This window comes from Eriocheir sinensis, chromosome 1, assembly GCF_024679095.1.
Source record: "Eriocheir sinensis breed Jianghai 21 chromosome 1, ASM2467909v1, whole genome shotgun sequence".
NCBI classification, from domain to species: Eukaryota; Metazoa; Arthropoda; class Malacostraca; order Decapoda; family Varunidae; genus Eriocheir; species Eriocheir sinensis.
This window is the reverse complement of record NC_066509.1, coordinates 14,543,445-14,558,444: the sequence shown is the minus strand read 5'-3', so window position 1 is coordinate 14,558,444 and position 15,000 is coordinate 14,543,445. Positions and strand designations below refer to the sequence as shown.

General features: G+C 43.8%; 1 protein-coding gene across 1 annotated transcript in view; it reads right to left on the bottom strand.

Annotated features, from left to right (window-relative positions):
* The window catches only part of LOC126999665 (uncharacterized), a 35,705-nt gene that overhangs the window by 9,425 nt on the left and 11,280 nt on the right, over nt 1–15,000 (bottom strand). Inside the window, exon 5 of the mRNA XM_050862793.1 lies at nt 14,220–14,351. Coding sequence (XP_050718750.1) covers nt 14,220–14,351 — 132 coding nt within the window. The remainder of the gene's footprint in view (nt 1–14,219; nt 14,352–15,000) is intronic.

Here is a 15,000-nt window from a genome sequence, read left to right as displayed (position 1 = left end):
GATCCTTCTACATTGTCTGTAGAGGTTTCCCATTTATGATGTATGTGTGGTTACTATTTCTGGAACCAATGTGCATGACTGCATTTGTCAACATTAAAGGACATTTGCCATTTTTCCGACCATTCGATAATGTGATTGAGGTCTTTCTGAATGATTTCGCAGTCGGTCTTTGTGAGGGCCTTTCCACCCACCTTGGTGTCATCAACAAATTTCGATATTGTGGATTTCAGTCCTGATTTTAGGTCGTTGATATATATTATAAAGAGAATGGGTCCCAGGACTGACCCTTGAGGCACTCTACTAGTGACTAAAAGCCAATCGGAAGGCTGTCCGTTGAGTAGCACTCGTTGTTTTCTGTCGGTGAGCCAATCTCTTATCCACGCGATCAGATTGGCTCCAATGCCTGTCGAGTGCAGTTTCTTAAGGAGTCGCTCGTGCGGTACCTTGTCGAAGGCTTTCTGAAAGTCCAGGTATATAACATCACTGGGGATGTGGTCATCCCAGTTCTTATATATACCTTAGAAGAAGTCTAATATATTCGTTAAGCAGGGGCGCTTGTTTCTGAAGCCATGCTGGGTGCCGGAGATTATATTATTGTCTTCTAGACACTTGACAAGTTTGTTTCTAATAATCTCCTCGAACATTTTGCCTGCCACTGATGTCAAACTTGTGGGCCTGTAGTTTAATGCAACGCTTTTGTCTCCTTTTTTGAAAATCGGTGGTAAGTTCGTCATCTTCCAGTCTTCTGGGACTTTGTTCAGTTGTACTGACCGGTTGAATATGTTAGTGAGTGGCTGAAGTATTTGCTCTTTAAGCTCTTAATAACCGCTGGGACAAGTTGTCGGGTCCCACTGACTTGTTCGTGTCGAGTTTATCCAAGTACTTTTTCACTTCTTGGTCGCATATTGAGTCAGTTTCCAGGGGCGTGATCCCCCTCGGCGGGTCAGGGCCATCGGGAATGGTTTCGATGTCCTTGACTGTGAATACGGATGCGAAGTTACTGTTGAGAATTCTGGCCATCTGTTTACTATCCTGAGTTACAGATCCGGTCTCGTCTGTCAGGGGACCAATATTGGATTTTACTTTCTTTTTCGATCTGATGTATGTGAAGAATATTTTGGAGTTGGTCTTGATTTCGCGCGCTAGTCATCCACGGTGGATCTACGGCACCATTTACTCGCCTGGACTTCGTAGGCACTGAAGCCTTCTCTACCTCCAAAAGCTTATCTTTGAAGACGTTCCATGCGTTGTCGATTGTACTGTCGGTGAGGTTAAGTTGGTCCCAGGTCGCAGTGGGAAGCAGTTCACGGGCTAAGTTGAAATTTGCTTTTTTATAATATGGTATCACTGACGGATTATCTACGAGTTTGTGACTCATGTTGACATTAAAACGGATTAAGTGGTGATCGCAACCATTAAGTTTCTCACCAACTTCACAGCAGATTGTTTTCTCTTGTCGGTTGAGTTACAACTTGAGTGAGGAATGAATCTTCCACCATTTCTATAAGCCTGTTACCCTCTTGATCTCCAGTCATCAGTCCCCAGTCAATGTTAGAGCAATTAATGTCCCCAATTATTATTGCTTCTTTGCTTTGTGTGAGAGAGTGAATCTCTTCGCACAGGGCAGTGTCGTCGGCTGCCTGTTGTTTTTGGGGCCTGTATACGGTTGCAAGTGTTAGTTTCTTATTATTTATGGTTATTTCCACATAGACGGAATCGTTTGTCTCTGCGTCCTGTTTGTCTATTTTTATGGCAGGGAGCGTACTTTTTACGTAGCAAATTACTCCTCCTTTCTTGTGCTTTTTATTTTTGTGGAAACTTTCGTACCACGGGAACGACAGTTCGGATATTAGAAATGCAGAGTTGGCCCAAGTCTCTGTGATGGCTACCACATCTGGTTTCTCTGTTGCAATATACGCCCTAATTTCGTCCTTTTTGGGTAATAAACTACGTGCATTTGTGTACAAAACAGAAATGTGACTCCTGTTTTGGCCGCGACGAGTTGTATCAGTTCGCTTGTCGGAGGCGTCGTTGGTTACACAGTTTCTTGTAAGCCGCACCGACGCTACGGGTTGGTTGATCAAGGGCTGCCTTTGCCCCGCCCTCGCCTGCAGTTTTTTGAAAGGCTTTTCGAAAAGTTTTCAACTGCCTCGTTCAAGAGCCTTCCAAGCCGCGCCGAACCAACCTCGTTCATGTAGAGGCCATCATCGCGAAACAGGTCTGGGCGCTCATTGAAGTGATCCCAGCCGTTTGTGAACGCTAAGCCTTCATCGTAACATAACTGCTTTAGACTAGTGTTGACTCTGTATGCTTTGCTGTTAAATCCGGTGAACGTATTGACTCTCGGTAGAATCCCAGAGACGATGATGTGAGGGGACTTTGTCTTGTATTTCCGGATGACTTGACAGTATTTTGACACCAGGTCCTGAGATCGAGTTGACTGAACGTCGTTAGCTCCCGCATGGACCAGATACACTGTGTCTTTCTTCGCGCTTACTGAAACAGCAGCAACAGCTAATTCAATATCGTCCAGTTTGGCTCCTGGTATGCAGTATCTCTTCCGAGTCGATGTATTACGGCCGCAAAAATCCGTAAGTTGGCCCCTCATCAGACTGTCGCCAACTAAGTTGACTCTAGTAGTCAGTTTGTCCATGCCAGGAAATAGCGTCTGGTTCGTACAAATGACAGCTGGAAGAATGGTCTTGTGAGTTCTTTTGGAAGGGCGTGAGGTACAAGAGGGAGCGTGGGCGCGGGTGGGTTTGGAAGTGGTGGCAGTGAAAGTAGTGGGTGGTTGGGGAAGGGTGGATGATGAGGTGTGGAGGGAGGCGTTTGATGTGGTATCAGAAGTGGAGGAGGAGGTGGAGGTCGTGTTGAAGGTGGAAGGGGAAGATGGAGTGGTGGTGGTGAGGATAGGAGAGGAGTCTAGGGTGCCGGTGGTATAGGAGGAAGGGGGAGCGGAAGAAGAGGGAGTGTTGGTGAGGTCCACTTGTAAGCAGGTAGGGATGGAGGTGGATGGGGTAGGGAGGGAGGTGGATGGGGTAGGAAGGGAGTTGGAAGGAGTAGGGAGGGTGGTGGCGGGTACAGGCTCTGATGATAAGGTGGGGCAGGAGGAGACAGCAGGAAGGAGAGGGGAGTAGGAGGAGGCTCGAAGGTGGGAGGAGGAGGCTTGAAAGTGGGAGGAGGAGGAGGCTTGAAGGTGGGAGGGGGAAGAGGAGGAGGAGGAGGAGGTATGTGATTGGCTCAGAATTTCACAGTATGAGGTTGAGGAGGAGGAAGTAGGAGTAGGAAGTGCGGGGAATGACGTAACAATTTCCCATAACAAGCACAATCAATCGTTCGATCCCTGAGAAGGCGTACGTGCCTATTTAAGTAACGGCCACTTAAAACGTGTATGAACGGATTTCGGAAGTTGTGACGTTAAAATGTAACACACAGGGAGTCGATGCACAAAAACATGGCGTCGTTTACAAAAACAAGGTGCGTAGAGCAAGTGTAAGGTGTGGGTGCCGGAGCGGCAAGGTCACCGTCCGTCCCTTTGAGGAGGTCAGGAGTGAGGAGGAGGAAAAGGAGGAGGAGGAGGAGGAGGGGGCAAAGTGAATGGGGAGAGGAAGGCTTTTTCTACGAAGAAAGGCTTTCCCTACGAAGAAAGGCTTTCTACCCTTAACATGTTCTCTCTTGAGAAACGTCGCCTCCGAGGAAAACTGATCGAATGTTTTAAAATACTTAATGGTTTCACGAATGTAGACAGATCAACATTGTTTCTGATCGATGACACTTCGCGCACGAGGAACAATGGCGTAAAACTTAGATGTAGACAAGTAAATTCAGACTGCACCAAATTTTTCTTCACCAACGTTGTAGTGCGAGAATGGAATAAGCTTCCACCATCAGTGGTCCAGTGCAACACGATTGACTCCTTCAAAAATAAGCTCGACCGTCACTTCCTTCAACGTAATATTAACTAGAGTAGAAATGCAACGTTTTGAAGTCTTCTCATTAATGTAAAATCACTTAGGTTTAAGGACAGACCACCAAGTCTGGACCATGGGGTCTGTGTGGTCTGATTTTCTATGTAAATCTATGTAAATCAACAGTACTTATTTCGGAAGCCAGGGGATCCTTAAAAAGTGTGTGTGTGTGTGTGTGTGTGTGTGTGAGAGAGAGAGAGAGAGAGAGAGAGATTTACATAGATTTGCATAGAAAATCAGACCACACAGACCCCATGGTCCAGACTAGGTGGTCTGTCCTTAAACCTAAGTGATTCTACATTAATTAGGTGGCTCCAAAACGTTGCATTTCAACTCTAGTTAATATTAAGTTCTAGGAAGTGACGGTCGAGCTTGTTTTTAAAGGAGTCAATCGTGTTACACTGGACCACTGAAGGTAGGAGCTTATTCCATTCTCGCACTACAACGTTGGTGAAGAAAAATTTGGTGCAGTCTGAATTTACTTGTTTACATTTGAGTTTTATGCCATTGTTCCTCGTTCGCAAAGTGTCATCGATCATAAACAATTTTGATTTGTCTACATTCGTGAAACCATTAAGTATTTTAAAACTTTCGATCAGTTTTCCTCGGAGGCGACGTTTTTCGAGAGAGAACATGTTAAGGGTGGAAAGCCTTCCTTCGTAAGATTTGTTGCGCAAGGAAGGGATAATTTTTGTTGCCCGACGCTGAACACCTTCTAATTTAGCAATGCCCTTTGCATGGTGGGGAGACCAAAATTGTACCGCATATTCCAAGTGGGGTCTGACTAAACTATTGTAGAGCGGAAGCATTACATCTTTATTCTTGAATAAAAAGTTTCTTTTAATGAAGCCCAACATTCTGTTCGCTTTATTTGCTGCAACAGGGGCAAGGCGCCTCATATTTCACTTTCACGACATGACGAAGAGGACGAAGAGGTGAAGAGTATCCCCCCCGCCCTTAGAAACAAGGAAAGCAAAGACCTACCAATTTTGAAGCCTCGTAAGTTTGAGTCTTTTTAACGACTATAATAACCCGATCCTTATCTTGGGGAGGGGAAATAAGGAGGGGGGGGAGGGCTTAAAAGGCAGTTCAGCAGCTATTTATAAAGAGAAGAGATTTAAAAAGGATTAAAAAAAAACGTGGCATCCTGTTTCTATTAAGACTACAGGATGAGAGCCTAAGAGCTTTATGTATAAATTATCTTTGATGCTGATCTTTTGTAAGGAGAGCAATATAGGGGCTCTGATGATGATGGAGGTGATGATGATGGAGGTGGTGGTGAAGGAGGTGATGATGGCGTTTGTAATAGTGGGTTCTGGCAGGTAGGAGAGAGAGATCAACAGGTAAGGGAAAAGATTGATAAAGGAGAATTGAAGGTAGATGAGCTCTCCCGCCCCCAACACACACACACACACACACACACACACACAACACACACACACACACACACACACACACACACACACACACACACACACACACACACACACACACACACACACACACACACACACACACACACACACACACACAAGAAGAACCGACAAGTGGCCATGAAAAAAAAAACTAAACAAAAATCGACACCCAAACTCCATCATTTCGCATCATAACCAGACCAATAACCTGCCATCTTGCGCCTTTTCCAATTATTTGATCGTAGAGTAGCTAATTTTCTCTCCCCAACCTTAATCCCCCCGAGCGAGGAGTATAGGAGAGGTAGAAGGAATGACGGAGGAGGAGGAAAAGGAGAGGGAGATGAAGAAAAGGTGGGATGTGGGAGGTTGAGGAGTAAAAGGAAGTGGAGAAAGAGACTGAGGATGAGGATGAAGAGTAGTAGGAGGTAAATGTCGATCAGGAAAAGAATATAGAGTAGAAGAGGAAAACAGACAACGCAAGAGGAGTTGGAGGAGGAGAAGGAGGAGGAGGAGGAGGAGGAGGTAGTGAGAGTGAATGTGATGGAGGAGGAAGAGGAGGAGGAGGAGGAGGTGGTTGAGAAGGAGGAGGAGGAGGAGGAGGAGGAGGAGAAAAATGAAGCTCAAGATAAAAAATAAAAAAAAACATAGATTAGAAGTAGATACAGAATGAGAATGAGAAGGGAATTAAGATAAGGAGGAGCAGAAAGAATAGGAGGAGGAGGAGGAGGAGGAATAGGAGGAGGTGGAGATTTAATTGTTTATCCCGCTGCCATAAACATAAATATAAATTTCTTCTCATACTTTCACCGTTTGCGCGCGCGAGTAAGTGCTTCTGCTGTAACGAGTTTCGAAGAAAGTGATCACTCGTGTAATTAATATTGTGTAGTGTTGGCCGATCCCGCTGATTGTTACGTTTTGTACGCGTCTTTTTCAATTCTATACCATTGCTTTTTTTTATGATCTTTAGAGCTAATTTCAGCGTTAATAATCGTCTTTGTTTTCTTTTGCCATAATTTGACTTTTTTTTTTCATGCCAACACCTTGATTTCTCTAATTCTTCCAGGTACTTCTGGCACCTAGACAAAAATATCTCTAACAATTTTACTTCTTCATCTTTCTCACCTCTCGTTAGTCCTGATGGCGATACCACTGTTACATCTGTCTCTAAGGCAGAACTCTTCGCTCAGACTTTCTCTAAAAATTCCATTCTGGACGATCCAGGGCATATCCCTCCTACTCATCTCCCCTCTGACTCCACTATGCCTGTTATTTCAACTCTTAAGATCGATGCTTTCTCTGTCTTCTCTGGCCTCAATCCTCAGAAGGTTTAAGATCTGGTGGGGTGCCTCCTATTGTCTTTAAAAAATGTTCTTCCATACTGACACCCTGCCTTGTCAAACTCTTGTTTCTGCCTGTCAACATCTACCACAAAGCCAACACTATGCTCGGGTTCATAGCGAGGAACTTCGAGTGTAAAACGCCAGACGTGATGCTAGCCTTGTATAATTCCATGGTAAGACCGCACCTCGAGTATGCAGTACAGTTCTGGTCTCCTAATTACAGAAAGGACATTGATTTATTGGAAAGGATTCAACGACGCGCCACAAAGATGATTCCAACCTTAAGGGCTCAACCGTACGAGGAACGACTCAAGCGACTCAATCTCTTTACATTGGAGAAAAGACGCCTGCGAGGGGATATGATTCAAGTCTTCAAGTATCTGAAAAACTTCAATAACGTCGAATACTCCAAATTCTTTGAACTGCAAACCAACCTAAGAACTAGAAATAACGGCTTGCCCATTCAGTCGAATCGATGTAACACAGACATCGGAAGGAGTTTCTTTTCAAACCGAGTCATTCGTCACTGGAACAATCTTCCTTCAGAAGTAGTAAATGCCATCAACTCCTTCAAATATAGAATCGACCGTCACCTCGCTGCGTCAGGAGTGAACTGAATATTGAGGTGCATGTTTTCAGGCAGATTGCAGCAAGACCTCAACCTATATTCATATAATTCTCCCCCACAACCTAGATTGCAAGTAGCGTAAGTCAACAATAGAGTAAAGCAACGGTTAATGTCCGCATGACAGGTGGAATGAGGTGTGGGTGCAGTAAGGTGACAGGTTACTGGTGCGTGCCTAGTACCGCCGGTAAAACGAGGATCAAGCCTCCACCTGTGCCCCTGAAACTACACCTCACCCATCGTGAGTATTAGGGGGGATTCTGGGGCTGCCCTGTGTAGGCCACTCGTCCTCTTCCAGTCTCCCTGTATTTCTATGTTCTTGTATCTGCTCCTCAATATCGAGGTGCTTTTCATCTGCTCCTCAATGTCGAGGTGCTTTCATCTGCTCCCCAGGCCCCAAGTGGCTGTCGAGCAGATTAAATCACCAAAGCGGGCAACCTCGTAATGAGCCAATAGGCTTTCTGTTGCCTTCATTTCCATGTTTCCATGTTTTCATGTTTCCTTCCCGTTGGAAGTTTGCCTACATACAGCTAGTGCCTTAGAGTGGTGACCGCTTTAAACCTCAAACTACCGCCAAACTAATTTACTTAAAATTTAATGTCTTTCTATATAAAGCTTTTTAAAGTTCTTAAACATCTAACAATTTCCGACCTACTTTCTGATCGCCAGTTTGGGTTCCGCAAGGGACGTTCTACTGGTGATCTTCTTGCTTTCTTAACTGACTCTTGGTCATCCTCTCAAAGCCGTTTTGGTGAAACTTTTGCTGTTGCCTTGGAGATCTCCAAAGCTTTTGACAGAGTCTGGCACAATTCTTTGTTTTTAAGCTACCCTCCTACGGTTTATATCCCATTTTCTGTACTTTTATCTTCAGTTTCCTCTTTGGCCATATCTCTCTGCTGTAGTAGACAGTCACTGTTCTTCCCCTAAATCTATCAACAGTGGTGTCCCGCAGGTCTCTGTTCTACTTTCCACTCTTTTCCTGTTGTTCATTGATGATCTCCTTTCCAAAACAAACTGGCCTATCCACTCTTACGCCGATTACTCAACTCTGTATTACTCAACATCATTTGACAGAAGACCCTCCCAACAGAAATGACATAATTCTAGGCTGGAGGCTGCAGAACGCTTAACCTCAGTTTGCTTTGATTTCCGATTGGGGCTGAAGGAACTTGGTGTCCTTCAGTGCCTCGAAAACTCAATTTCTCCACCTGTCAACTTGACACGACCTTCCAAACAAGTATCCCCTATTCCTCGACAACAGTCAGCTGTCACCTGCTTCTACGATAAACATTCTCGGTCTATTCTTTATTCAAAATATCAACTGGAAACTTCAAATTTCCTCTCTTTTGAAATCAGCTTCTTCGAGGTTGGGTGTTCTGTACCGTCTCCACCATTTTTTCCCTCTCACAGATGCTGCCCATATACTAGGGTCTTGTCCTCCCTCGCAAGGAGTATGGATCTCATGATGGGGGGCTCCACACACAGCTCTTTTGGACAGAGTAGAGTAAGCCTCTTCGTCTCATCAACTTCCCTCCTCTTACTGACAGTCTTCTCTACCTCTGAAATTCCCTCGCATTGTTGCTTCTCTTTCTCTTTTCTATCGATATTTTCATGCTGACACCTCTTCTGAACTTGCTAACTGCATGCCTGCACCCCTTCCGCAGCCTCGCTGCACTCAACTTTATACTCAAGCTCACCCCTATACTCTCCAAATCCCTTATGGAAGAGTTAACCATCATCTTCATTCTTTCATCCCGTTCACTGCCTGGTAAATTCTAGAACAGCATTCCTTTGTCAGTATTTCCTCCTGGCTACCACTTATATAACCTCTTTCAATAGGGGACTATCAAGACATCTCTCCACGCGAAACTGACCTCTCGTTTGGCCACTCATCTTTACCTCTATATGAGCAATGCTTAGCGGGTTTATGTTTTCATTTGTTTTTGCCCTTGAGCTACTTCCTTTAGTGTAAAAAAAAAAAAGTTAATTTATACTTTAGCTTTATCATTGTTCGTTTTCATCCTCATCTTTTTGCCTTTTCATTTTTCTATATTTCACGCTTTTTTGGGCATGTATGCTTCGTCTCCTTAATTCTTCCCATGATTCTTCTTTCAACTGTATCACGTGCCTTTTTCAAGTGCTTTTTTATCATTTTTATTTTGCCTTTTGTTATCTATACTTCGTCTGTTTTCATATATACTCCGTCTTTTGTCATTAATGTAAATGTTTATGCAGAATCATGGGACATCGCTGGAATGACTTTTTGTCAAACCGGCGACTACTTCGTCTGTCTGTCTTTCTGTCTTTCAATCTATAGCTATTTTCTCATCATCATCATTCGTCTCTTTCGATTCTGTCATTCGTCTCTTCACTATACCATTGCTCCTGCCAGTGTCCAAGTTGGTCATTTCAGCTTACTATCGTGAGAGATATTCATCCCAGCAGGATATACGTAGCTTTTGAATTCTCGGCGAGTGCTGGACTTGCGACCTTTCCCGTGTCTCAAAATAGAAGAAAAGCTGATGCCACTTATATTAAAAAACAACAACAACATCATATGATGATTACACTCAGACATATAATCACTTATGTTATTTTTCTTTCCTGGGGTGTGATGACGCAGAGCGAGAACCTGAAATAGATTAATCTGGTAGGTGAGTTTTATTCCAAGACTCCAGAAGTTAAGTCGAAAGCAGTTATGGTTCATAGTTCATGGTACATATAAGAGTCAGCCCCGCCCCCCTACACACACACACACACACACACACACACACACACACACACACACTAAAGTCCCGCAACACGCTCGTCCCCAAAATGAAGACAGAGTGATTTACTTGTCTAAAAGGTTTCATATTTTCTGCTACGCGAGTACTTGCTGGATTGTTGTGGATATCGTTATCGCACATCTGTCATCCTTCCTCCGGTACGAGAGTTCATGTCGACTGTATTCACGTGTAGGGATCAAGATGTACTTCTTACTTGCACTCCAGGGATTACACCAGCGTTGCCAAATTATCGTACTCATCACATTGCATTTTCTTAGTTTCTGACTGATAACTCTAGCAAAAAAGAATGAAACCGTCAATATTTAAGTTTTAACGATTACTTTAATTTTCTATCGTTATTTGTGTGGTTACGACAGTTTTGAAGCCTAAAAATGATAAATGCAATGTTCAGAGTACGATAATTTAGCAACGCTGGATTATCGCTGGATGGAGTTTTGAAGCCTAAAACTGATAAATGCAAAGTTCAGAGTACGATAATTTAGCAACGCTGGATTACACACTTCACCTCTCATTTTATTCCTTGCCCTCACTGCACGTACCCTGAGCCTTGATTAGGATGCAAAGAGTCGTATTAAAAGACATATCGCCACCCAAGAACACATATTTGACAAGGGTTTCGTAGGAGTTGTGGGCATTTCCAGGGGTAGTTTTATGACCCTGGTGGTAGTCTGACCCTTCTTCTGTACCATGAACCTAAAGAAACACTCATTAGAACCCGATTGATCCCCTCTTTAACCTTTAGAAATAGCTGAGGTGATATGGCAAAGTGTCTTGTAATACCAGCCTAAGTGTCGCATTTTATCACTTCTGTACTTCGTATTTTTTTCTTTACATTTTTCACGTTTATAGTTTTTCTTCTTAAGTATTTGGGTTCTCTTCTATTAATTCTCTTTTTCATCATTTGTTCTCACTCATTAATCCAACAGTTCTTAATGGCACTATTGAACACCTGTATTTCGTCTTTTCTTCTTCATATTTTTTTCACATTTGTATTTGTCCCATAGTAAGTATTTGGGTTCTCATCTATAAATCCCTTTCTCATCATTGTTCGTCTTTTTAATTTCTGTCTTATCGTTTTCACTCTCAGTTACTCAGCAGTTGTTACGTGCACTATTGAACGCCTCACTTCCCTAAGTCTGTCCCTGGCCTTCACTCTCACCCACGACCAGTACAACATTTAGGGCCAAATTCTTAAACATTTCGGCGCCCTTGCACACATCTGACAAGGCTTTCCTAGGAGTTTCGGTCCTTTCCATGCGTAGTTTTATGACCCTGGTGGTAGTTAGACGAAGCTTCTGTACCAGGAACGTAGAAAAAACACTCGTAAAAACCGAATTATCTCCTTTTCGGCCTTTGATGTGAGAAGCGGACACCATAAAACAAGAGTAAGAAGAGGGAACCATCTGTCACGTCCTTCCAGACTACTGAATTATTAACATTTGCGGCTGAACTGGAGATCTGGGGTCATATTATTAAATATTTCGGTGCCCAATCTCACATATTCGACAATGTTTTCGTCTGAGTTTTGAGCATTTCCATGGGTAGTTTTATGACCCTGGTGGTAGTTTGATCCTTCTTTACCATGACCTTAAAAAAGACTCATTAGAACTCGACTGATCTCCCTTTTGGCCTTTGGAAATATTTGGTATGAGAGGCGGAAGTGTCGGAGAATACCAGCCCTGATGTCTTCAGTGATGGGAGTGAGGGGCTTAAAGGGGTTAGAATAGGCTGAAATTATGTTTGAATATCTATCCTATAGTCGGTTCCACCAGACCTGGCGGGCCTAAAGCGGCTCGCACACATTCCCGGTCCCGGTCCCGATCCTCCCCGATCACTCCCGATAAGCCAATCAGGACCTGACCGCCGGCAAAATGGGCAATATTCCCGGGACCGGCGATAAACCGCCGGTGTACAGCAGGCAGACCGGCGGCTTACCGCCGGTAAACCGCGGTAAACCGGCGACCATATACGATTTTCGATTTCTTCGACCGGCGACTGCAGCAGGTCAGCCTGCGTTTGGCCGCCGGTCTACCGCGGGCAGACCTGCGGCACGTCGACGATCAAACACGTTCGTGGCCACGCCAGAGGGAAGGGTGTGTATAATAAACGTCCCTCCAGATGTTTTTGATCATTCATGTATCTGACCTCGCCATGGCTTTCCTCAGCTCTCGTGAACGTGAGATTGAACTCCTTACATTTTACTTGGATAGTGACCTAATTTTGTTGATGCTCGCTTACCTGCTGGAAAATAGATGATTGAAAAGAACAGTGACATCTCAAGTAATGGACGCGGACTCTTTTGATTTTGCGGCGCCCTTGTCATTAAGCCGCGAATTTTGGAAAATCAACCGCTTTGGTGCGAATCGCCATAACTCCCTTATTTCTGGGGCTACAGAAAAATTGACGGCAAAATGAAAGGGCTATATTTTGTAATGAGCAACCGGGCTTAAAAACAGACTCGAAAGGGTAAACAATCGAATAAACTCGCAAAAAACGACACTGAAAAAAATCTATATTTTGAGTTCCCAACCTTGAAACCCACTAACAGGCGGTGTGCCTGTTAGTGGGTACAAACTTGGTGGAGGGACTCTTTTTGTGCCTCGAGCGATGATAGTGGGCTAAAGAGTAGCCTATCCGGATTTTTTGTTTTTATTTATAATTGGTCCACGAGACATCCTGGAGTTAAATCAAAGTATGTGCTCATCTTTGTATTCATTCATACACACACTGGTAATATTTCTATGGTGTCTGATTCACTTGAGTGAAATTCTATTGTGATGAACAATCACAAATTCGTGTCACTCGTAAAACTGAAAGTAGTAATTAAGTTATGCCTCCATGAAATATACACAAATAGATAATTATGAAAGCTCACGAAGTAACAATAAGTGACATCACGTGCTTTGGGCAGGAAAAATATGCTTATTTAAGGTATCTGATACCCGCAAAATGGCGTGCGCTGCTGCCTCGGCCCACAGTTGTATAAAATACGAGCGTATTTTTATATTATTGTTTTATTGTTTATTCAATGTTCTGTTAAAAAAAAAGAATACTCAAAATTTTTAGTTAGTTTTGGGTTATAAGGATTCCTTACGAAATACAATTATAAAATTACCGCCTATAAGTTAGGAAACGTACTGAATCCTGGATCGGATATGGTGATGTTAGGTGCGCCTATTGCCGCAGCTTAGATCTAGTAAACAACAGCCAATGAGCGGCGCAGAGGTCGTCACTCAAGCAATGATGCCACGTACGTGAGTCCACTCCTGAAGGAAAATCTTCGCCAGCTTTCGTGAAACCGACTGTAGTATGTTTTTGTTTTTGTATATGTTTTTTCTTCTTTCTCTCTCATTCTCTCTCACTACATGAAAAGAAAGTTACTCCCACTTCTAAATTATCGTACATCAACACAGTCGAATTCCCTTTCCCCTGCCCCTGCCACCCAAAACAAATCTATAACCAGTTTTCAAAATCAAACGAAATACTATTAAAATATGGTTGCGTCGAGGGCATGGTAATTGACAAAAAATTCTGGTCGTGTATTAAAAGACAGGCACAAAAAATAATTAAAACCGTATATGTTAAAAAAAAAAAAAAAAAAAAAAAACCCGCTCATTAAAATTTAACAGGCCACATGTGCGTCGGAATGAAGGGGCAGCGGAAGAGACGGGAAGGGGGAAGGGAAGGGTTAGAATTAGTGAAAATAAAAAAGACTGTCGAGTTAAAAAATGCACTAATGAACGTGGAATGAGAGAGAGAGAGAGAGAGAGAGAGAGAGAGAGAGAGAGAGAGAGAGAGAGAGAGAGAGAGAGAGAGAGAGAGAGAGAGAGAGAGAGAGAGAGAGAGAGAGAGAGAGAGAGAGAGAGAGAGAGAGAGAGAGAGAGAAGGCACACAATGAAAAAAAACAGGAGGAATGAAAATGAATCACACACACACACACACACCCACACCCACACCCACACACCCACACCCACACACACACACACACACACACACCCCCCGACACACACACACACACGCACACCCCTCCACCCACCCACACACCCACCCACTCACACACACACACACACACACACACTTACCCAGCGTGAGGAAGATGGCCACGGAGGCTGCTATCCTCTCCCAAGCCCTATCGCTCACCTCCGAGGCGAGGCCGGAGGACGCGGACGTTAAGCTCACCACCACGCTGAACACCACAATGCCCACCACCACATCTGTCGTACAAAAACATCATTACTATCATCATCATTCAGTATTAGTCCACTACAAAACTAAGGCCTTTCCCAACGTTCTCCAACTGCCTCCGTCTGATGTTAATGTAGCTGCTCCAATTATTCAGGGATGGAGTATTTCATACTCGAATACATTCGAATTTAGTATTCGTATTTGAATTCGAATGATTGTTATCATAAATAAATGTTTGCTCGTTTAACGCCTCCGTGGTGCAGAGGTTAGCGTGTCTAGCTAGGAATGCGCTGGCCCAGGTTCGAATCCCTACCTTGGAAGTTGGCGTGCAGCTTACCCAGCTGTTCATCCTCCCTTTCGGACTGTTCGATAAATACGTACCTAGGGAAACCCGGGGAAGGTAAATTGGTTACCTGGATGTCACACTGACCCTGTGTCCCGGGGTAAGGGGTTATTACCCACCACAGTCTCAAGGGCCAATGTGATAGAGATGACCACCGCGGCCATGCGCAGCTAGAGCGTATGCCTTCAACTTTACCTATTCTCATTCTCATTCGAATACTTTTGCAAAGTATTTGTATTCCTAGAATAGTCTGACGAATAATTATAAATTTATTATCAGGAATAACAATTCATTTGAATGTTAATTGTTACCTTCAGCTAAAACGTAGTGAGACG